The sequence below is a fragment of the Anser brachyrhynchus genome (genome assembly GCF_964034855.1).
Source record: "Anser brachyrhynchus genome assembly, chromosome: 3".
Lineage (NCBI taxonomy): Eukaryota > Metazoa > Chordata > Aves > Anseriformes > Anatidae > Anser > Anser brachyrhynchus.
The window spans coordinates 89,156,972-89,181,860 of record NC_137696.1 but is presented as its reverse complement, the minus strand read 5'-3'; the positions used below and the strand labels follow the sequence as shown (position 1 = coordinate 89,181,860).

At 39.7% G+C, this 24,889-nt stretch overlaps 1 protein-coding gene across 3 annotated transcripts in view; it reads right to left on the bottom strand.

The window, feature by feature from the left end:
• UBE3D (ubiquitin protein ligase E3D) overlaps nt 1–24,277 on the bottom strand; it is an 82,273-nt gene extending 57,996 nt beyond the window's left edge. The window contains exons 1-8 of one of the 3 annotated variants that reach the window (XR_013948694.1): nt 23,706–24,266; nt 23,231–23,430; nt 21,741–21,831; nt 16,373–16,604; nt 9,955–10,024; nt 7,332–7,401; nt 6,376–6,484; nt 2,929–3,098 (exon numbers count right to left, since the gene is read on the bottom strand). Coding sequence is in view for 2 of the 3 variants with exons in the window: in XM_080585665.1 (XP_080441791.1) it covers nt 2,929–3,098; nt 6,376–6,484; nt 7,332–7,401; nt 9,955–10,024; nt 16,373–16,604; nt 21,741–21,831; nt 23,231–23,430; nt 23,706–23,950 (1,187 nt within the window). In the remaining variant the exon portion in view is untranslated. Of the gene's footprint in view, nt 1–2,928; nt 3,099–6,375; nt 6,485–7,331; nt 7,402–9,954; nt 10,025–16,372; nt 16,605–21,740; nt 21,832–23,230; nt 23,431–23,705 lie in introns of all 3 variants that reach the window. The other 2 variants (XM_080585665.1, XM_080585666.1) reach the window with 2 other exon arrangements.
• Between the last annotated feature and the right edge of the window lie 612 nt (nt 24,278–24,889).

The following is a 24,889-nucleotide window of genomic DNA, read 5'->3' as shown; positions in this document are numbered from 1 at the left end:
ATTTAACATTATCTCTCCCAGCAGTCAAAGTTTTTTGTATAACATGCTATTTGCCGAGAACCTGTTACTTGAAAGGAAGACCTCTCCTGTCTGCACAGCAGACTTGTAGGTGGAGAAAAGGAGCCTTGCTGAGAGAAGAGTGGCAGGCACCAATAAATATCCCAGTAAGAACAGAGCGGAAAATGCATGGGGCATCCTTCACCAAGGAATGACAGCATACTATTCCTCCGCATATAGTTCCAACTCATTTGTTGCAGGACTGCTCATAAAGATCCCATAACAGCCGTGAGCCTAACTGCAGGCAGACCTACTCAGGACTCATGCTATCACACGTAGGACACGTGTGTTTCTAGAGCTGTTTAATAGCTGAAGAAGTAAGATGCAAAGGCTGTATCAATACAGCACTTCAAAGGCAACCCTCAAAGATCAGTGAAATAGGGCTCTGCGAGGAGAAATGCCAAGAGCCACACTATAAATAGTGTCTGGATATACCTAACCACGTCTTAACTTCGCACTGCCTTACGAGCTGCTGAATGTCCTCAAGTGACACAATCTAACATACCGAGCTGGTTGGAAAAAAGTACCCGGAGCAAAGCTGTTAATAATTAATTCCCAAGGCTCCACAAGTGTCCCTAGTCCTGTTCTGTTTTATATCTCAGTCACTATTCTGGAGATGATTCTTTCATTCACAGACTACACAAAGCTCAGAATGATGATGTAGTTAGTCCCTTAGAGCAGACTATAGGCTCCAAAACCTTGGCAGTATTTCCAAGGTATGTGTGTATGCAGAAACAAGCAACTCAAGTGTTGGAATATGGTATGTAAAACACATTTGAAACTCACACTATTCAGAAATCAGACATTTTGTTCAGAATTCTTGAAATAAGTACTTGAGAATTAAACGCAAACACATTGCATTAAGTAGGTCGCACTGTTGCTTGGCATCTTTTTCTTCTGATGTGTTTACATTACTGTTCAATACGGAAAGACCTCAGCCTCATTGCACATACAGGCACTACTCCAAGTCAACTGATAAATGAGTTAGTGGAATCAGAATCAAGCATTTATGTCCTTTTCATTGTGCTTTACTAGAAAAACAATAGTGGGAAAACAACAGTAAATCAACAATAACTTTAGTTTCTGCACCTCAGAAGGAAAAAATACAAAGTCGTGCATCAACCAATACCAAACCAGAACAACCAGCTCTCCTGTCCCCACAACATATATGTGTAAGAGTTCTTCTGGAGAATTAGAGGAGACTAAAGATGCACATCATATCAGTTTTAAAACAAACAAACAAAAAAAAGGAAATGAGGGTTTGAATATTTTTGCTCTTCTGCCCAAATCCTTTATTTCTGTAAGAGCAGAACTAGGAGCTGTGATCACCTCACAGGAAAAAAAAAGTCAATAAAACTAACCCTTCCCTCATTTTCAACTGTGAGCAGGTCTAAGTTTTTTTTTTAAAAAAAATTATTGGTCCACCTAAGCCTCTAATATATTTGAATCACATAAAAATCTTCATCCACCATATATTTTAAATATTTATTTAGTTTTATGCTTCAGTTTACTTCTACACATCAGTACCACAACAGCAACATATCATACAAAAAATGTTTAATTAAATCTGCAGACACTAAAATCAATACTGTACACAAATGAAAATATATTGCTGCTAATTCTTATGAACCAGTGCCGTTCAGCTGCATATCCACATCTAACGTGGCAGTTAAATATATCCTTTTGAGATAACATTACAGGAAATAAAACAGCAGTTTTAATCACACTATTTAATTTAGATACACTTATTTACCGTGTTCAGATTCAAAAGGCATATTTTCTTCATTCCAAGTAACTCTTAACCTTAGACAGTTACACTAAAAGTGGAGTTCAACTTCTCTAGGCAGTCAGTGCAAGCTGAGAAAGCTATCTTGGAAAGAAGAACTGTTTTCCACAGAGGAAACTTGAAGTAGTTACCTAGTCATCTGCTCTAGGCAACGTGCTCTGTGGGTCCTGCTTGAGCAGGGGGCTTGACCAGATGACCTCCAGAGGTCCCTGCCGACCTCAACCATCCTGTCATTCTGTGATCTAAAATCTACAGGCAATTGCAATACTGAAATAGACCAAATCTAACCAGATAAATCCTTTTTTTTTTTTTTAATTTTATTTTAAACCTACATGCATTGGTTACACCACTGAAAACTACCCAAATTATTCTGTCCTCCATAAAGCACTCTGGGCTACCACCTGTGGTTCAAAGTGTGCTACAGCACTAAACAAGAGGGTTCCTGCTTCAGCACATGATCTTAGGTAAAAGGATGAATTAGCATAGTTCATAACAACTTGTACACAAACTTGTATGGATGTCTGCAGATTTCTTCTGCCTTTTGAAATATTTAACCAGAGCAGTTACCACAAAAAGATGACATTATGAACAGTGAACCTGACATTCTTAGGCTTACTTATAAGAAAGCAAGAAAAAAGTTAACGTGAATTGAAGAGTTTAATCATGAGAAATATTAAGAATGGAGCAGGTTTGCAAATATTTTGTCAATAGACCAAGCTCTAAAGTACACCGTGAGTTAATATGGGGAAAACTAATAAATAAAAAAGCACATTACTCTCCTGTGTGAGGGAAACAACTTCTATTTGTGTCATCTCCCAAGTTATCAGTATGCCTGCAAGTACAACATAACTCTTTTGCCTGTGTGTTAAAATTTTTGCATCAAAATTTAACCAGCAGATTCTCTTTGGCTAAATCTGTTATTTCTCTGGCATTTCGTTTAAAAAAATAAATAAATGTATGAGTTCAAAAGGTATGTACACCTGTGTGATTAATGGATTGTCCAAAGAACTTCAAAAAATATTGCTCACCTAAAAAGCAAGACGAAACAAAGATCAGAACCTGAGGCCAGAACAGGCTATACTTACTCTTTATTCCTGCTCTTAATGCATGGCTGGTAAAGAACTTTGACAGCATTCCAGGTCCCCACTGGTCCAGAGTTAGGCATGAAAATATCTCCAAACAGCGTAAAAACATTGTGGGAAGAGGAACTTCCTGAAGACTCCACCAGCAATGTGTCAGAATTTAAAAGCCATATCTATAAATGAAGAAATAATTTATTTTACTGAGGATGACATCAATTTCAATTTCTTCCTTTACTCTGATCGTAAATCTGATGTCACAAACAGCTGATACGAAAGCCACATTCTGACAGTTCCTACGAAAGTGTTAACAAACTGATATTTTACTTTCACTATTACTTATCACAGTCTGCTCAGCCTCTGGAGGAGAAAAACAGGAGTTAATAAAATAAACCTGATGCCTGATACACCACAGTCACTAATAAGACTTATTTATTTATTTTAAGGAATTAGTAGAGCATATGGTGTTGAATGACTGAATGCTAAAGACAGGAAACTGAAAGGCTGCCCACTGGAAGTGCCAAAAAGTAAGGATTTTTAGAAAACATATAGTTATGACCAGGTAGAGCTAAGACATGCAAGGAAAAAGATAGCAATTAATGTGGTCTAAAAGTAAAGCTAGGATGCACAGAAGGCTGTAACAGAGCCTTACCTGGAAAATAAAATTTAATTAAATATCACAGAATCATCTAGGTTGGAAGAGACCTCCAAGATCACCTAGTCCAACCTCTGACCTAACACTAACAAGTCCTCCACTAAACCTCCACTAAGCTTTACAACTAAACGTCTTTTAAAGACCTCCAGGGATGGCGACTGCTCAGGGGATTGGTGTTCTTCAACAGTACTTGTTCACAGCAGTTCATGGGAAATTTACTGGGGAGAATTTTGAGAAATCTGAACTATTTGCATCACTTTACTGATTTTATCTAATATCTTTGTGATTGTGTATTAGTGTTCTAAGCTGGATTCAGGGCTCTGATGCTAAACACTGCACAAAAAAGTCAGGCTTCTCCTTTATTCGTAGCCCAGAGTAGTGAAGTGATCTGAGTTACCAATGCAAATTATTTTTTACAAGTCCTGAGCCAGTATAAAATGCTTGCGTATGAAATATTTATCACATAAAACAGATTTTACACAGTGCTGCTCACTAGACTGTAATCTTTTGTTTCTCATGACCTAATCAACTTCAAGTAAAACAAGTTGCATGATGCCAGGTAGCAGACATACGACATCCCCTGTGAAGGGAGAAAGCCACTGTTAACAGGACACAAAGTATATGTCACATATGTCACAGTTTACCAGAGCCCAAGGCTCAGCACATCACAGTGAAAGCTCCATGAACAAGGAAAGAGATGTAGAGATAAAGAAGTTTTGGAGGGGATAACCACTTGAGCATATGCACACAAACAATGACAAGCAACTGCACTTAGCTTAGTGAGTGGCTGTTTTGATTTTGTTCTGGTAATTCACAGAACACATTTGTAGCCTGAACCTATATACCTCACTAGCTAGGGCCATTACACACAGTGCTTTAAGCTGAGTGTTGAAGATGTGTTGGAAAAAATGTAGATGAAACAGGAGTGTCCTACACGCACGGGTCAGTACTACCACCTCACTTAGCTTTAATTAAACTGAGTTCCTTTATTTTGAAATGGTTAACAGCTTCCTTTGAAGGAGCCCCCTGGGATGCTTTTCAGAAGGTGACTGTCTTTAAAACTAGTCTAGGGAACAATGCAGTTACAGCTGTCAAAAGCTGTAGCTGTAGCTTTCTGTAGCTTGCTTTAGAGAAAGCAATTAATCCATTTAATTGTATCCAAGCCATCCGATTTTGTATGTATGAAGTCATCCTGAAAGTACTTCACGTATCACAAGTGTTGATATGTAACTTTTGACAGTAGCATTCTAACACTTGTTCAGAGTATGTCCTTGTCTCAACTGCAGTCTAACAGCCCTTTATTAGTAATTTAGATACTCATTATCTCACATCTTGATTGCTTCAACAACCCCTTCTCCAGACTTGGCAAATACAAACTTGTTCTGCTCAGGCCCTCTAAAACATGGTCCATTAATCTGTATCTGACAGAGAGGTCTCTCCTATTTTGACACATTTCTTTTCTTGGGTTATCTTCCCCCTCCTTTCCCTCTCACTGCTGAATCCGACTCCAAAAACCAACTTTGATTCATTACTGAAAGACAGGAGTTAGTATTCAGCTACTCCAAACTCTACCACATTTTTCATTTTGTGCCTATACGTGGTTAAACAAAAACATCTCTGGTTATACCAAGTGTTTACTATTAAAGTAATTCCAGACTCAAATTTCCATCCATCTTAGAAGTTTGAGGAATTTATCTGTTATCAGGTAATTATAAAGCTTAACCAAGTTTAACAGCATTAGAACATCAAGTATAATTGGCAACTATTTTTTGCACTTCACTTTGCAATGCAATGTAGTGACTACATTAGTAGTTCTTGCTGACCTAAGAATGTATTTGTGAAAGATGCTAGAAAATTTGATGAACTTGTAGAGATTACAGATAAGAAACACTGGAGCAAGAAAAATGAGATATATATTACAAAGTCAAAATTTAAGTTTTTTGTATTTTTCTCAGTAGAAAACGTCGTTATTTCTGTGTGTCCTGATTTTTGGCTGGGACAGACTACCTGTTATGGTGCTGTGTTTTGGATTTAGGATGAGAATAATGCTGATAACACACCGATGTTTTAATTGCTGCACAGCAGTGCTTGCACAGAGCCAAGGACTTTCCTGCTCCTTGTGCTGCCCTGCCAGCGAGGAGGCTGTGGGTGCACCAGGAGCTGGGAGAGGACATGGCCAGGGCAGCTGGCCCAGGCTGGCCAAAGGGATGGCCCACACCTGGTGGTGTCCTGCTCAGCAGCAAAAGCTGGGGGAAAGAAGGAGGGGTGGAGCACTTGGAGTGATGGCATTTGTTTTCCCAAGAAACTATTACCTGTGATGAACCCTGCTTTCCTGGAAGTGGCTGAACATCAGCCAGCCACTGGGAAGTATCAAACGGATTCCCTATTTTGCCTTGCTTGTGAACACAGCTTTTGCTTTTACCTCTAAACTGCCTTTATCTCAACCCATGAGCTTTCTCACTTGTAGCTTTCTGATTTCTTTCCCCCAAGCCACTAGGGGAGAGCGAGCAAGCTGCTGGATAGAGCTTAGCTGCCTGTCAGGGTTAAACCACAACACTACGCTGTTTGTGGTGCATCCGCAGTATTTTCATTACTCTACGCATGAGAAAGTTTCTGCACATACATTTGCTTACATAAAAAAATGGGGAAAGCTTCTTACATGAACTGAACTGTTCAGAACTACTTCAACACAAGAATTTGAATTAATTTTTCTTTATACATACAATCACGATCAGCATAAATAATGTTTTACAAGCTGCGATTCATATGTTAAATTTTTTTTAAGATAAAAAACTTACCAGAATATAGATCTTTCCATCATCCCCTTTTATGGTGAATCTAAATGTGCTTTTAGCAGAGGACAGTTCCATAAGACACTGAGCAACCATGCTCTGTACAAATTGAGACCTGTTTAAGAATTAAGTACATATTATTTGTTTTAATAACAACTACATTGTCAAAGTCATTCATACCAATGCAGTGCAAGTATATGAAAAACTCCATATTGTAAATTCCACCACATCCCATAATCACTTTTTATAGAGAAACGTAGCTTCTTTTATCTTTGTCTCTCCCCCAACCAGCGCACTTAATTCCTGCAACACGATCTTTTAACAGATTTTTTTTAAACACATCAGCAGACTAAATTGCTCCAAATCCTTTCCTTTGACTGACAACAAATGTCAAATGCTGAGTAAAAGCTTTTCCCTATTATATCTTACACATGCGAACACAGCAAAGTTCAGAACAATGCACATATTTCAAATATAATTCACAAAAGACCTGTGACTAATGCATAATAGAAGACAGCTAGATCAAATTTTATACCATCTTAGTCTTAACTTCAAATTGAATTACTTGAAAATTCAAAAACCTCACAATTAAACACTGCAAGTTTTACTTAACTTTACGTAATGTAGCCTTCCATTTCAATAATTAGTCACCACATGCCATGAAAACTTAAAACGTTTATTTTTTTGAACTATTTATTTTGGATTATTGTCAGAATAGTGGGACGCTGCAACAAACTGTGTACAATCTCTCTTCATGTTATTAACACACATGCAAACACAAACATAATTATATGAGTGAATATAGGCTACAGTATCTTTCAAATGCTTAAGTCTATGAATACATAAAACTTGATAGCACTTTACTATACTTAATTACTGAATGAACTGAATTTTCCTACATTTCTAGCATCCTTTCCAAAATATAAAACTGAGCAAGTTATCTGATTTTTTTTTTTTTTTACCTTGGTATTGTTTTGAAACTTCCCTCAGATGGTTGTACAATCACCTCAGTGACATAATATTTAATAGTATCTGAAATGACAAACACGTTTAAATGCAACAGAAAAACAAAATTTTTAAGATTAAGCTGTAAATCACTATATCACTATACTATAAAATTTTTTTTCAATTCAATTTCAATTGCATTCAGTTAGAGGTTCAGCAGGTGATCAAATTCCTGCTTTGGTATGTGGGAGGAGAAGCAACCACAAACAGAAAACATACATTACACCAAAAGAAAACTGCTCTGAGCTAATTACATGATCAGCAATTTGTCATTCATATTGATCCCTGTTTAACACTAGCAGCAATCAACTTGAAACAAAGTAAGCAAGAGCCAAAACACTTGGACTGAAATGTTTTATGTATTAATGCTTGCTGGTGCCTATTAACTCTTGCCCATTACGCACTGCTACAAAGCCAAACCTGAAAGATGAATTGAAAGAACTTTCCTAAAGTACTGAGATCAGCATAGCTTACATAAGTATTTTAGTACCCTCTGCTGCTCAGTAATGCTGCAGTGAATCACAAGAGACAGTTTTAATAACACACAGCACACACAAGGGAATAATTTTCTTCTTTGCTCAAAGAGCAGAATAGAACCTCTTCTCTAAAATTGCACTAACTTAACACTAATATACAAACCATACATTCCAAATTTCAATGCATGTGTTCCCAAAAACCTCCACTAAGACATCCTTTTAGTACTAAATGGAAGAGTTTGAGTTCAGAATTTAATCTTCATCAATAAAGTCAGGTCAAAGATTATCACACTGAAGCTCCGGGTCTAGGCTAAAACACTGCCTAACCAGAGAGCAAGCAAAACAGGTCAAGTATACAGAATAATAAATTCATTCCACTAAGCCTTAACGTGAACATCAAAAAAGGATTCATCAATTCCATAAATTTTAAGGGTAAAGAGGATTGACCCATTTGACCTCTGCCTGCACACACCATTAAAACTGGATGAAAGCAAGCTTTTCAGAGACACTTAATCCTATTACAAAGATTCCAAAGGCTTGGCCGTCCCACCCCTTGTCCAGATAAGTATTATATGTTTTTAATTATCCTCACTGTTAGGAAATTATATGTTACCTCAAAGCTTAATTCTAGTCTGCTCCATGCTGTGCCTAGATCTAAGAGACAGGAGAAAAAGAAGCCAGTTCAGTCATACTACATCTCCAGCTATTATCTTGAGCAAGGAATTGGTTCCATTGCTGAATGGGCACTGGAAATTGAGGAGATGTTTGCTTGCAGAGAGGTAGAAGGTAGGAATTCCTAACAAAAAAGCCTAAGAACGTGTAGCAATAAAGTTGGGGGAAGAATAGGCAAAGCCAGATCTGGCCTCCACAGCTACACCATTTCAATCCAGTTTCATCTTCAAGGCACTGATATCTTTGCTCATAAGAAAGCACCAAAGCATGACAGTCAAACCTGCTCTCTAGTCTCTTCTCATAGAAATGGTTCTGTCTAGACTTTGCTATACATCTGTGATTAATTTGTTACAGAGTTCAAAGAACAGGAAATTTCCTACACCACTGATGAAACATGCTCAAAACAATTGACAAGCTATCTAACCTTAGCAATGTACAAAGTCCAGGACAATTCCTTTGCATGTCTACATGCTATTTCCCTTTTCCCGTACCCTGCAATCATATCAACTACTGGTTGCTAAAGGCTTAGGTGAAGGTATTTACTCACAACAATCCATAAAGCTCTTTACTAGCCCCTGTTTTTGCAGTATTACAGTTTGCTTTGTGGGGTTTCCAATACCTTACCTTAAAAGAGGTTTTCTTAAAGCCTATGCTTTTTAGATCTCTGTACAGGATAATCGGAACCTTCTGTAACTGTCTTCTATCTCCCTCATGACTTATTTCTGAAACAGGCTTTGCATTTTCTTTAAATTTTTTGTATTCTCTGAACTGATCTAGACTCACACTGCTGCAGTACAGCAGAGGGGGAATGAAAGAAAGAACCGTGCTAGTAACAGCCTTATCATTGCTTCTCTCCTGTTAATAACTGCATTTTAAAGACCATCAGAGACTCATCTTTAGACTACTTCAGGTAAGCCCTAACAATTCAATATAATAACTTTTAAACCAATAATCTCAAAATTTCATCATTACTTGATGAGAAATATTACGTTTATTTGATAAGATTCCCTTTCCATGAAATCAGGCTGGCTGTTAGCAATGATATCTTTAGCTTCTAGTTCTTTGCTGACCAAGTTCTGAATTAACCTTTCCATTATTCTGTAAGAATGATAGCAAAATAAACAACCTGTAACTTTTGAGGTCTCCTTTTTTACTGGGATTCCTAATAAACTGGAATCTTTCTTCCTGTCTTCCAAAGCTTTAGCAACAAATTTAATATGCCAGAGAAACTAGGATGAGGAAAATCTCCACAGTAAGTCACTTTCAAGGTCTAACAGAGAAAGCAATCTCACCTATTTCAGAAGAAAATAACACAAACACGTAGGAATCAGCCCTGCATTTTTTCTGTTAAGCTATTTTTCTCCGGCGCTTTTAACCTCCAGTGCTCATTGGCTGAAGCAGTCAAGTCCAGTTTAGTCTGTATATGCCATACCTGATGATATTGTTTCTCCCAGCATTGTCTTGCAGCGCTTACAAAATACTCTGGTATTTTCCTTTGATTTCTGTAGGATAAAGAAATGTAATTTAAATGTTGCTCAGTTATTCTGAAAAAGAAATGCATAACTTTAACATACTCTCCAGAGTATATAGTTAACTTTGCACTTTAGTTTGTTATCTTTATGTTTACATATTCAGAGATGCGCATTGACTATTACAGCCTTCTACACGCTTGCAAGTTTCATATTAATTTTAAAATCTGGCAATATTACTGATCACACAGCACAACCTTTAATAGATAACAGGAGAATCTCATAATACCAAGTGACAAAGTGATGAGGTAAATTCAACTTTGATAAGGGCAAAATAACGCACACAAGAAATAATTGCTAAATAAATCATGCTGTAATGTGTCTACCATCACTCAGGAAAAAGTTCTAGTCACTGTGGACAGGTTTATAGGAATCCCACTTCAGCAAAAAGCAGAAAAGGTCCCCAGAGCATGCAGAGTTACTAGGAAAGAACTAAAGAACACAACCTATGATATTCCAGAAAGGTGCGCTGGATTCAGTTCTCAAACAATCCCTCTCCTTCAAGTCAAAAAAGTACTGACAAAAATTAATGGTAAGAGGTACAGAACAGTTCCCACGTGTGAACTGAATACACATAATAGGAGAAAGCATGAAAGGCAGAAAACAGAGTCATCACTGAGATGTATAAAATCACAAATGTTGAGGAAAAGCTGAAGAGTGAAAAGTTATCTAATACTCATTAACTCATGTTGTGAAATTATAATCTGGTTTGAATCAAACAAAAAGAAGGGACAAGGCACAATATAGCTCAGTACTCACCACAGGAAAATATTTTTCATGCTACAAGTATACATATGCTCAAAAAAGTCTTCAAAAACTCAGGGAAACAGTGTTCATCAAGGGCTTATCAAATACGAAAATCATGGATAATAACATCTCATTAGACAATTCTCTACACCTGCAGAAACACCCCTCAATACATGCCGTACTGTTACACATCTATTACTGCCCATTGAAAAAGATTTCATTTCTGGATCAACCTGTGATCTGACCTAGTAACACTCCTATTAATTCCAGTGTTCATATTTAAATTCAGTATCAGCAGAAAGATACAAGCACAATTCCTACTTTAACACAAACTACAAACTCCAGAACTGGTTCTATGTTGGGTTATTAACCTGGCTGTAGTACGGTATGGCTCTGGTCTGGAAGTAACACATTCAGGCAAACACAATGATGTTCCTGACTTAATAAACCCTTCTGGAACTTGAAATCCCGGGAACGTAATAAGAAGACAAACTGGATTTTAACTTGGGGTCTTTGTATAAAGAACTTTACAGTTGTTAATTCAATATGTAGTGTATAAACATACCCATATGTAGTTAACAACTATTAATCTTATAGGCTTGATAAAGTCCAGACAACTCACTATCAACCTAAGAAATCATACAGCAATGTAAGTCTACAAAAATATCTAAATTTATCATAAATTAAACTAGTTTAGGGAAAAATCTGCATTTGTCTTTTTCTGTGACCTGTGCAAAAGAGGGCCACAGTGCCCATAGATTCACAGAATCACAGAATCGTCTAGGTTAGAAGAGACCTTCAAGATCACCGAGTCCAACCTCTGACCTAACACTGACAAGTCCCCCACTAAACCGTATCACTAAGCTCTACACCTAAACGTCTTTTAAAGACCTCCAGGGATGGTGACTCAACCACCTCCTGCCCATTCCAATGCCTAACAACACTTTCGGTAAAGAAGTTCTTCCTAATATCCAGCCTAAACCTCCCCGGCGCAACTTTAGCCCATTTCCCCTTGTCCTATCACCGGGCACATGGGAGAACAGACCAACCCCCACCTTGCTACAGCCTCCTTTAAGGTACCTGTGGAGAGCGATAAGGTCGCCCCTGAGCCTCCTCTTCTCCAGGCTGAAGAAGCCCAGCTCCCTCAGCCCCCTCACCAGCTTCGTTACCCTTCTCTGGACTCTCTCGAGCACCTCCATGTCCTTCTTGTAGCAAGGGGCCCAAAACTGAACACAGTACGAGTACAGGGGGACAATCACTTCCCTAGCCCCGCTGGCCACACTGCTTCTTATGCAAGCCAGGATGCTGTTGGCCTTCTTGGCCACCTGAGCACGCTGCTGGCTCAAAATTCAAGCTGTCTCCTTCGAGCCGGAATTGAACCAGCGACCTAAGGATTCCCACAGGCGGCATCTCTACAGTCCTCCGCTCTACCAGCTGAGCTATCGAAGGGACCTGCCTGCCACTTTGAGTGAATATATGTGCACTTCTTGGGGAGCACAGATTTTACTCATCACCACCATCATACTCTTCAATATTCAATTTTTAAAATGTGTGATGCCAGATAGCTCTGTTGGACTAACATCCAGAACACAAAGTGGTGCCCTGTGACCTATCACATTACAAAATAATAAAAAAAAATAATAATAATAAAGAGCTACATGAAATATATGCAATAGTCCTGGGGACACTTTTCATCTTACAAAGGTAAGTTTCAAGGTGTGTCCTTTACAGGTTGTCTTCAGAACCTGGATCAGGGACTTTCAGACTATACAGACTTCCAAGTCCAATTACCCTTGTCAACCAACATTGAATAATGCATCATTATTTAATCAATTCCAATTCAGAGGCCTTGGGGGACATGTGGTCTGTGATTAGACCGTTGATGCTCTGTGGAGAGGTGTAAGTACTTCCTGCCTTAGTAAGAGCAGAGAGGTATACAAAGGAGACAGATAACTTACACACACCAGTCTGGCTCATTAAGTTAAGCTTAGTCTAACAGTACACACTAAAATAGCAAAAGACAGCAAAAATCAAAATAAATCAGACGATGGTAGCTAACCAAACGTGGGTTATTAATGAGATGGTACAGAACAAAGGGCAAATATAATTTCTGAATGCATGAGCAACTGAATTTCTGATAAGGGTAATAATAGAATTTAACTACCCAGAATTAGTAATGTTATTATTTCTATAATGTATCTGAGTGTTAAAAAGTTGGAAAACAGTTTGGAAAATTCTTACAAAAATATTTTTCCAGAAAATAAATATATATTAGAGAGGAAAATGGATACGGAATTGCAATTCTTAGCATGCTTAATTTAATAAAAAGGCAGCAAAGAGTCATGATGATTAATCACTGAAACAGCTTATCAAGGAAAATGATAAAGTTTCCATCATTTGAAGTACTAATCAGTACTGGACATCTTTCTCAGAGTCATGCTATAGCCCAAACAGAAATGAAGGATTTGATGCTGGCAATGCCTAACAAGAGTTCTCTTAACTTGTACTATGCAAATACCAAAATGAACAGGAAGGACTGCTGTAGCTCCATAAAAAATAAGAAGTGGCTCACAGAATTTGAACTTGTGGTCAGAAAGTCCTGATTCTCTGGTCTCTCTCTCAAGCTAAATACATCGTGATGGCAAATTTCCCATCCCCGCAAAACAGGAATCAAAGTAAAAGCTCAAGGGAGAGCCCTACAGCCTCTGTGAACGCTTCAGAGAGCTACATCTTCCCTTGTTACAGAGATCAGAAAAAAAACATCTGGTTCATGTATATACACAGTTATCCCATTTCCTGCCCTCAGACATATGCAGTAAAATTACTTGCTTAATGGGAAGACCAAGGATAAAGAAACTTTTTTTTGTGAAAACCAGTATTTGAGGATGGTACAAATACTGCACAGTGTATATATACAGTACTTCTTTGAAAGCTACAAAGTCTTTTTCTGACTACGGTTACAGGTGCTAGCTGAGAACTGGGCAGTACTGCACCTATAAAACACCACTATCTCATATCATGCTTCAACAGAAAACGTGACAGTTTTAGCCAGACTAATTAAGTCAATACATCTATTTGACAACTTACAGCTGCTGGCAATCTGCAGATGGAGGTGCATCACCAGCCTAGTATTTTTTCTTTCTGTTCCTAAGGATCCCTACGGCATCAGGGAAAATATTTTCCCCAAGAGATACTATTAGGATGCTGCAGAACCACGTGACATTTAAAAACTACGTTACACTGGAAGACTAATAGATGTGAGAAATATGTTTGCAATGGAAGGATGCTGTCTTGGTCCCACAGGAGGCTGCAAGAGTTTGTTTAAGCATCTCTGGTATATTCCTGCTATTTTGGTCAGTCGCAAACACTTTCCAAAGAACTGCAATGCAATTAAAAAAGAACTTTCGTGCTGGGGTAGACTGCAACAATATTCTCTAAAATGAGAACATTTATGCCAATAGCAATCTATCTTGCCTGTTACTTTCTATTACTCTCATATTATGGAAGAATTTTCTGTTTCAGTATGAGTGTTTTTTTCCTTATTAGTCCAGCTTCTGCTTGATCTTACAGTTCTGCTCATTTGCTTGGCAATCGAATGATGCTAGAAATAAGCAAACACAGAAATTAGAATTCAGCACAAGTGTGAAAGATGTAGAAAGAAGGATCTGACACAAACAAGGAAAGAATTCTCAACTTCAAGACAAGTTTAAGAAAGCAAATGTGAAAATCCATCATATTAAACTAGCATTGTGTGTCTGACAGAAAATGGCCTCCTCCCACATTCCAAAGTTCTGCTATTATCCTGGTTTGACCCATATCTCGAAAACATTTTTGTCCCATATCCCAAAAACATTTTTGTCTCGTATCCTTTTCAGCATGTTTCTGCCTCAGAAACAACCCTTCCTTGGCCCTTCCCTTTAAATCAATTCTCTTCGATTTAAAAAGCATGTTGGGCAGGCCACTGCAGTTTCTTTGGGCTGCAATATGAATTCCATGCACCCTGCCTCTTCCCATCTTTGTTCCCATTGTTCTATGATCTCTTTTGACACTATTAAAATGTAAGATGATTAGTTTTGGAGACCTGTGGCAGAAGGCATTGTCCTCTTGGAAGTTCAAAATCTTCTACTCAGCTGCCTTCTTAAGAATACTTAGAAGAAATAACTTCAATTGCCAAATAACTCCAAGAGTTAATCCAGATTAACCTGCTTCTCCCGTGCTGGTATCCCTTTAGGATATCAGTTCGTACATTCCCCTCCCCAGACTCTGCTTTTCAAAGAACAATGGAACACGAAACCAAAGAGACCACAGCTGCAAGACTTGCAGACACAGACAGCAGGACAGAACTGTTCCCCAAACAGATGGCTCGCTTGGATGCATCACACCAGCAACAATTGAACTGCTAGAATCCTGGTGATTTAACCGGGGATAATACAAATCCCTGATGATGGTAAACAGCAGCAGTGAACTAGAATCCGGGCCTCTGGTGTTACTCTCAGCAGATTAAAAGTTTGATGCTGGGAATCTCCACACAGCAAGTCATCAGCTGTTAGACACAGACATTGTCAAGTCAGCAACGGTTCCCATAACTGCTGAAGGATTTCAACAACCAGGTTTAATACGTGGTGTGACGAAAACAAAGATGGTATCTTCAGGACCAATCTTTGTCAGCATAAATATAGACGAGCTGTACATTAGCAGAAAAGATTTTATGAAAACGCAAGCTTTGATGAACTAAGTTCATGGATGCTGTTCTGGTGGAAAAAGAAATTATTGCTTCAACTTTTATACAAGTGCTAGATTTCCAAGATGAGTAAAGCACTGCATTTTATTTCTTCATCCCACTATTGAAACTCCAGTGTCCCCTAAAATTTATTTTTTCCCAACACATTTTGATATTTCTAAGCCCCTAATCCTAGAGACTCAGGTGATGGATATAATCTCCTCCTTTAGAACACTTTAGAAAAGTCATCATCAACAGTTACAGCCTGGGGTGGCAGGTCTCTTTCACTAGACAGAGCAGTCAAACAACCTCCTTATTTTATTTTTAGGATATGAGAGCCGCATCTGAACCCCAAAACACATTCTGATTTTCCAAGTCTTTCTAAAGTTTAACAAAAATAAAAAATACATATTTTGAGCATAATTACGGTTATGCATCCAGTAATATCTTGACAGAAAAAAGCACTGTTTCTCCAGTTTCCTCCTTGTTATTTGTTTCACTACCCCTAGACAAATGCCTAACCTATTACAGTTATGATCATAATAAATGCTGATTTCCTACACTCGGGATATTTTGAGGGGGAAATGCTTGGTTTCAGAACTATATCATTAAATGTTTTCTAATTCAGTTTATAAGGAAAAGATTTTCATGTATATCTAGGTCAACATCAAGACATGGTGCATGCTTTAGAAAATAGCTTAGAATATTTTCTGGCTTCTATGCAGACAAGTGTCAACAACTCTTTATGACCTTCAAAACATCCCTATAATACGTGTAAGCCAGTAACAAATAAGCATTTTACTAGGAAAGTCCAAATACATTCCCTTAAGAATTATTAAAACAAACTACTTTACCAAGGTAGATTCATTCTGAGAAGCATGATGGCTGGTCTCCGAGAAGCATATGGGAGGTTCAGGCACATGCGATTCGTTTCCTGAATTCAACAGAAAAAAAGTGTCTCCAAGAAAACAGTCATCACGCTGAGGGTGCAAAGTGCTTTTGGCAAAGGGGTTAGGGTGACAACACCACTCTTCAACTAAAGCACTCCAGTTTTCACTTGGGAGAGGGAGAACTCTGAGAAATTTCCTACGAGGGAAGAAGAAAAGATATTTCAATATATTATATTATTCTATAAGACACTAATACCTGGGCTCCTTACAAGAAGGAAAGAAAAAAGCATGGCATTTTCTTCAAAAGGCAGTGAGTGACTCTCCTTTCAGTCAAAGGTACGTTCTTTGGATGAATTCTGAGAAAGCAATGGCTGAGTGTTCCCTGCCAAGTTTGTGATGAAGCATTTCCCAAGGGTGAATCTCCAAAGATTATATAGCAGAACTTCGCATAACACCCCCAGATGGTAGAAATCAAACAGATCTACTCAGTCATGAAAAATATAACAACTGAGATTTTGCGATTATTTTTATTATTACTAATTATAAAGTTTCCTTGTACCAAGTGTTCATATAAAAAAAGAATGCTTCCATAGCAAAGGAGCATGTGCTTTGAAGCCCCTTAAAGTCAGATACCAGACTTCGAAACAAAGCTAAATCCTGACAAAAATACCACAGTGCGTATTCATTAAAAAAAAGAAAAAAAAGAATAAAGTAATGCAATCTTAGTTTAGATTCAGATTCAACTTTCAAAAGTCACACACCAGAAAACAAAACAAAACTTCTCCTTGTCTGCTATACAGACCAAGGAGTCTGCCACAGGTGATACCATGCTTTGCTTTCTTTACCAGTGTTTTTCTCCACTTACTTTCTTTGGTTACCCGCATTGTCACAGAATTTTAAAAGCCATGATTTGGAACCACTGTTTTAAGCTGTAAAACACACTCTGAAAGCTAGAATATATGCATGTAAATACATATATAAATATAAATACATACATGTAAATATATATACTACTAATATATAATACATATAAATACACACATATATTTATATATACACTATATAAATACAATCTTGGTCATTATGAGTCAGTGGTCAGTACTTTCCTCCTTACAGTTCTCATAAACATTCTCTGGTCCCTCCACATGAGATTTTATTAAGAGTGCAGAAGCACTGATGGATACTGTCCACGTATTTACATTTGCTTTAGTTTACATTTTATAGAAATCTATTGCACTAGGATAAAAACCTCTTTACGAAAATAATGGACAATATTTTTTAACTGTGTGCACTCCTCCAACAATTTTCTAGATGCACTGTTAGCTGCAGTGCTGCGCTCCCTGCTGTTAGTTTCTTCGCTGTGATCTCTGCTGTTAGTTTCTTCGAACGTTTGCCTTTTGTTCCCATATTTTGTATATGTTTTGGGCAACAGCAGACATTACATGTAGTTTCTTGATTCCACTCTTAATTAGAAACTTGCAAACACCACTTCACTCACGTTGCTACTTTGTAATTAATCACAAAACCACAGACACCATCTCTTTCTTGCAGTTCACAGATGATTCTTTTCTAAAGATGCCAGTTCTTCCCATTGTAGCTTATTGCACCTTTTGTATTCTTGGGTGGGTGAAAACAAAACCTTTCATAAAAACTTCCTTCTTCATAGATCCTCGATTCATTTTCAACTGTGCTTGCCCCATCTGCAGATGAAAGTTGGAATAACTGGTCCTCTGACACAGCTAAAGCATTACTAGTAAGGTCAGCTCCTGGCACTAGTCACCACCTTCACTCTCTGTAGTCTTACATATTGTCTGAGATATCACGATTCTGCTCTGGTACAGCCTTTATTCTGCTCTAGGTCTAAAGACTGATTATTCTCCCCAGCTTTGTACAGTTAGTGCCAATACCTGGACTCACAATGAAAAAGGTCTTCATTCCCGTGTACTGTTCTTTATATTACCACAAGAAAAAAAAAAAGAGCTGGTATTATTCAGCAATACTTTTTCAAGTGTTACAGAAAAAAAAAAAAGATTACCTTAAGCTGCAAACCAATGCTGTCTAGTTTCTTTCCATTACCCTTTTTTTAACCTCAAAAGCTAGAATACACCCCTTTGAAATTTCATGAAGACCTTCAGTTCTTGCCAAACAAAAGCAGGTACTCCAACCATCAGAAGTTCCTAACCAGGTTCCTCCTACCTCTAAGTTACACAGAAAATACAGCATTTCCAGTTTATTTTAGTCTTTCACCATTCCTAGGTGGGAAGCCATATTCTGGGTCACCACCTGCGTCCCCACATTGGAAAAATGTAACTCTTGCATGAAATTAGCTTTCCAGGAAAAAACAACAAAAAAAAAGAAGCCTGAAGTTTACTAGGTACTGACTCTCTTCAGGCTGGCAAGTATAATGATGAAACCTGGTTAACATAGGGGATCATCTCCCCAAACTAACCCCTAATAACAGCTAGGTTTCTACTTCAAGATAGCCATATAGACAGAGGGAAACAAAGAGACACTTTCTTCTTCTGAAAGGATCTAATACAGTCAAGCTGAATCTCCCACTGGAGATTCAAAACAGAGGAGATTCTCCCTCTGGGTAGCTCTGTCTCCAAACAGAGGAAGCCAAGGTAACAAACTTTATTTAAAAAAACTAAAAGTTATGCACTAGTCTGAGACAGCTGCCATAAAGATGTCATTCTTTGGTGGGCTTCCATGCTAAGGTAAGGATTTGGCCAAAGAGATCCTTCTAAGACTAGATTAGAAGAAATACTCTCTAGCTTCGTTACTAACTGATATCCAAGCAGCCAGCAATACCATCCTGTCTATTAAAAAATTCAGAAGCTGAAAGTAAAATTGAAGCAAAATTAAGCACATAACCCTTTTGATCAATCAGAGATGAAGAGAAAGAAAAAAGATTCAACTGAATTTCTTTAAGAGCAGACATCTTCATTCATTAATTAGAATGTAATTAGATGAATTCCCCTGCAATCAGTTTTTCAATAGAATACTTATGAGTAAAGATTCTTAGAGTTGAAACAAATGAAAACAGTTACTTCTTAGTAGTTAATTTATGAGAAATATTTTTCACAGCATTCAACCGCTAAGAACTTTTATATGAAGAATAACTTTTTGCTCGGACAGATAATGACAGGACAAGGGGGAATAGTTTTAAACTAACATGGGGGAGATTTACATTAGAGGTTAGGAGGAAGTTCTTCACTCAGAGGTGCTGCGAGGCACTGGCACAGGTTGCCCAGAGAAGCTGTGGATGCCCCATCCCTGGAGGTGTTCAAGGCCAGGCTGGATGGGGCTTTGGGCAACCTGGGCTGGTGGGAGGTGTCCCTGCCCATGGCAGGGGGTTGGAATTAGATGGTCTGTAAGGTCCCTTCCAACCCGAGCCATTCTATGATTCTATGACAGAAAGCCTTAAAGAATTACTTTATCTATGAGCTACACAGCATAACTGCAGGGAGAGAAAGAAAAAAAAAATTTTTTGCAGCTCTTAAGTCATGGAAAAAAAAAAATCTGACCACTTCCTCTATTATGAGGATAATGTGGAAGAAGCAGAGACCATAATACTAACCTCTGATTCCCAGAAGGAAACAGATGAATCTACTAGATCTTAGAAAACGTAGAGAGAATCACATAAAACTGAGCTGAAAGAACTCACCTAGTCCATTTCCTTGCCTCAAGGAAGCATTGACATTTAAACTATTCCAAATGTATACCTTTAATCTAGTCTTTAAAATGATAGAAATTCCACAGGCTTCCTATGCAATCCCTAATGGTAAAAAAATAAGCTTTAGAGTATGTTTTTTCATTTAAACCTAATTTCCTTTTGCACTTCTGTAAGTTCCCCCTCACATGACATGCTGCCATTAGCATGGTCTTTGGACCATGCAGAGACCAACACGTGAACTTTGTTTCTGAAAGTACTGTCTTTCTTTTGGAAGCATGGGAGCGCTGGAATGGAAGGTGTTGGGCAAACTGACAGCTCCATTCTTCTAACCTTATCTCAGTCAATATTTTTTAGTGGTAACATTCAAGGGGTTCAGAGGTCCCCTGCAAGGAGAAACAGTTTACATGCAATGCATTAACATGCCTTGATTTTTCCATTCTCAAAAATTCCAGTTGTGTCACGTATTAGGATACAGAACCACAATACGTAAATTCCATGTATATGAATTTGGTGTGTTGATAGTCAGGAAATCGCCCACTCAGAGATGGAAATATACAAGGTACAAGATCTTTTGAAAGCAAATGTTACTGAGTATAAATCAGAAGTTTCTTTACCCTATAAATGTATCAAGGAGAGTTACTGCTAGACTTTCTGATGAGACATTTCATAAGAGAAAGCCAGGAAACCCTCATTCATTTGTGTTCACGCCAACCATAAATCCATATGTATGACAGGAAAGTAACAGAAGTTTACAGATTTACATTTGTATTACCATTTTGAGTATTAGGAGTGACACAGATCATAAAAGGCTGTCTCTAGCAATTTGTACATATCCAGCTGCAGCTTTCAAAATCGTTCATCACAAGAGCCAGAAAATGCAGAAGCTTTTTATTAAAATTCTCATTCGCTCTGCAGACTTTGTAAGGAACAGAGATAAGGCCAAGTCATACAGCTAAGAAACAGGTCCTGTACTCCCCAAATTCAGGGATCCCTGAACTTAACAGATAGGAGGGAGCTGCTGACAACAACCCCATTCTGACCAGCCACTTTATAACTACAGCACACTGACTGAAGAGAATCTATAAGAGAATGAACAAAACTGACAAAAAAAACTGAAAGGACAGAGGAAGAAGTCTAGTTTCAAATTTTCAGTTTTACTCCCTTCAACATTGCAGAGATGCCAGCTATTAAGACTATGAGTATTTTTAAATGAATGAAAACTAACAATGTGTGTTCAACATTTAAACTGCAATGTTTCCAGCGCAAAATGTTTCTTTATAACAAATGTTACTTCGTACAAATGTAACCTTTTTTTTTTTTTAATGCATAGGGAAGTCCAGCCACAAAAGAAAATGTCTCACTTGAGGCAGGGCAGACAACCACCAAGAAAAGAATTGAGATTTCCCACCTGTCAGGGCCGATGCTCTTAGTAAGCTATTTCTACCTTCCAGCCAGAATGAAACGAAGTAAATTAATAAATGGTGAAAAACTGTTTCAGGTAATTTTGATTTTAGTTATCTGTAGCAGTACTTCAGAAGTGTTCTCATCTATCAATTTCAAAATAACTATCTTTCATCTCTCTAAGTACACCAAATAACATGAATACCAATCGGCATAGCATCTATTGCTATAAATACAAGACACTGCAGTACTTACCGTTCTTTTACTATGACATCACCACAGGACTGGCAGTAAAAGATGCAATTCTTCTGGGGTTTCAGGCTTTCCCTCAAATTATAAACAAGTTCTACAAACAGGAGAGGATGCATTAATCTTCAAGGTTGTGTAAAATTTTCAGTCATACATAAAAATCCTTCCGAACACCTCAAACTTAAACAAGACGAGAATCTAAATAAGCAGGATGTTGACATTCTAAACACAACCTTATTCTTTTAACCTGTAGAAGTAATGAGATTCAGGAAGAACTTGCCACCTCTACCTCATGCCCCATATTGTTGAATAGGGGCAGCAATATGTGAATAATTATTTTAATGGTGCATACCCTCTCAACTGGAGGAGCTGAGATACAGGTATCATTGCTGAGATTGTATAAGTTAAAATTCAATCCTACTCTTTAGTAATTAGAGTTCTGCTAGCAAGCATCTCTGTAACATGATAGTACATCCCAATATATAACAAAAAAAATATGTAGGGGGTTAAGAAAAAAAAAAAAGGGCAGTAGTCTTAGATTTTCAGCCAGGTAAGATATAGAGCCACTGTTGTACTACCCAATGAACAGCGAGCGAGCAATACCCTCTGCAGGCCAGCAGACAGAAAACAGTTTCACAGAAGACATCTCAGACAGCTTTTCCAAATTAAAAAATATATATACATATAAAAGCCTCCAGAGAAAATCAAATAACATTAGGTGGAAGAAAAAAAAACAAAGTATAAGCCTAGCTCCACGTATAAGCAGGCTTTGCATTGCCCACTTTGTGAAATCAAAGACTAAATGTATGTTCTCAGCATCGGTGCTCAGTATTTAAGAAGCAGGTTGCAACCATAAGTGAAAGGTACTTAAAAACATCCCATAAATTCATAAGAGACAGCCAGTTCTGCATACTAATTTAAAATTTTAAAGGCTAACCAAGGTTAGTTTTTATAATTAAGTGGTCAGCAACAACTGTTGCACTATAACTTGGATGAATTGCATTACTGCATTTTTAGCTTAAACATGAAATAGAATATGGGGAAATTTTTGAAGTAGTGGAGGAAGGAGGGAAAAAATTTGAAGCAGTGGGGGGAAAAAAATGAAGTGATGTGGGAAAGGGGAGGGAACTGAACACAGCTCTCAAACTCCTGCAGAGTTATTCAGCAACAGTTTCCCTTTCATCAAGCCACTTGATGTGGTTTTTCTTTTTAAAACTAATAGTTGCTGTACGCTATTAAAAACTGCACCAAGAGCTGCCGTTTAAGTTGGAAACTGAACCCCAAAAGGAGCCTTATAGAAAAAGCAGGTGCACACACCTACGGCGTGCCTCAAACTCCGGCTAGCGCCTTGTCCCCCCCAGAGCCTGACAGACAGCAGCGCTCCAGACCTCCCCGAGCCCCAGCTCCGAATGGCTGCTGCCCCCCAGGCCCCCCAAACCCCAGCGTCCCCCAGAAGAAGCCTCCATCCCCATCCCCATCCCCGGCCGCAGCCTTACCCGCGCCGCCCGGCGCCGCCCGCAGCCGCAGCCGGAGGTGCAGGCCCTCGCCGGGAAGGCGCCGCAGGCCGCGGCAGGAGCCCGGGGCCAGGCTGACCCCTGGCGGCAGCTCCAGCGCCCCGCAGGCCCCGGCGCTCCGCAGCTCCAGCCGGGCCGGCGCCAGGCTGATGTCCGCCGGCAGGCTCCGCAGGCTGGCCTCGCTGCGGAGGGAAAGCACGGGAGTTACGGCGCGGGGGGGGGGGAGGGGGGATTTCCCGGCGGAGGGAGCGTAAAGAACCAGGAGAAATAAATAAAGCACGGTGCTCAGGAAGCGTTTATTTGCGCGGCGGCTCAGGCTCGCCCCAGTTGCACAAGATAGGGCCCGTCAGCTCTTTCCCCACCGCCCAGCCCAGCCACCCCAGCGCCGCCCCCGGCTCCTGCCCCGCCGGGGAGCCCCAGCCCCGATGCGGGGCCGGGAGGCAGCGCCCCGCACTACCGGACGAGCAGCAAGGCGCTCTGCGTCCTCCGCCGGACCTCCAGCAGGAACGGCCCCGCCATGCCGCGGCCGCCCATAAATCCTGCAGGAAGCGGCCGCTCGTCCGCCGGCTGCAGGCCCGCGGCCGCCCGACACAGCGCCGCCTGCAGCCGGGAGCCCGAGCCGCCTGCCCCCGGGTGGCTGCCGCGTCCCTCCCGGCGGGAATCACGGCATGGCCGAGGTGGGAAGGGACCTCTGAAGATCATCCAGTCCAACCCCCTGCCGAGCAGGATCACCTAGAGCACGTTGCGCAGGACGGCATCCAGGCGGGGTTTGGGTATCTCTAGAGAAGGAGACTCCACAGCCTCTCTGGGCAGCCTGTCCCAGTGCTCTGTCACCCTCACAGTACAGAAGTGCCCCCTCATGTTCAGCCAGAACCTGCTGTGCTTCAGTTTGTGCCTGCTGCCTCTCGTCCTGTCGCTGGGCACAACTTAAAAGAGACCGGCTCCATCTTGTCGACACCCTCCCCTCAGATATTTATACACATTGGTGAGGTCTCCCCTCAGTCTTCTCTTTTCCAGGCTAAACAGGCCCGGCTCTAACACACTAGTGTTTTAGTTATTGCTGAGCAGTGTTTGCACGGTCCCACGGCATTCTTCTCAATTCCTCACTCTGCCCCCCCCCCCCCCCAGTGAACAGTGGTTGGGGTGAGGAAGAGGTTTTAGGGGCACAGGAAGGACAGCCGACTGAAACTGAGCAGAGATACTCCATAACACACAATGCCAGGCTCAGCAATAAGAACTGGGAGCACGGTAAGTGGACTGGTTGGGCATCACTGGTCTTTTTATGGGAAGTAGGGAGTGATTGTCTTTGCATCACCTTTTCTTCTTTCCTTCACTTATCAAAACTGTTGTTATATTGACCCACAACTGTTCTTGCTTTTGCTCTTCTGATTCTTTCTCTGGGAGTGAGCCAGAAGCTGGAAGGGGTTCTTGGGTCACTGGCTGGGGTCAACCTCAGTCTGAGCAGAGGCTCTGTTGAGCCAGGGGCAGGCTCTCCAGCAGCCCTGTGGTGTGTCACTGCACCACCACCTGCCCTGTGAACCACCACCTCCCCCATCCCTTTCCCGCAAGATCTGCCCAAGTTCCTCCCTGTCCACGTTCACTAGTCCTTGGAGTTGGCAAAACCAAGCAGATTTCTTAGGA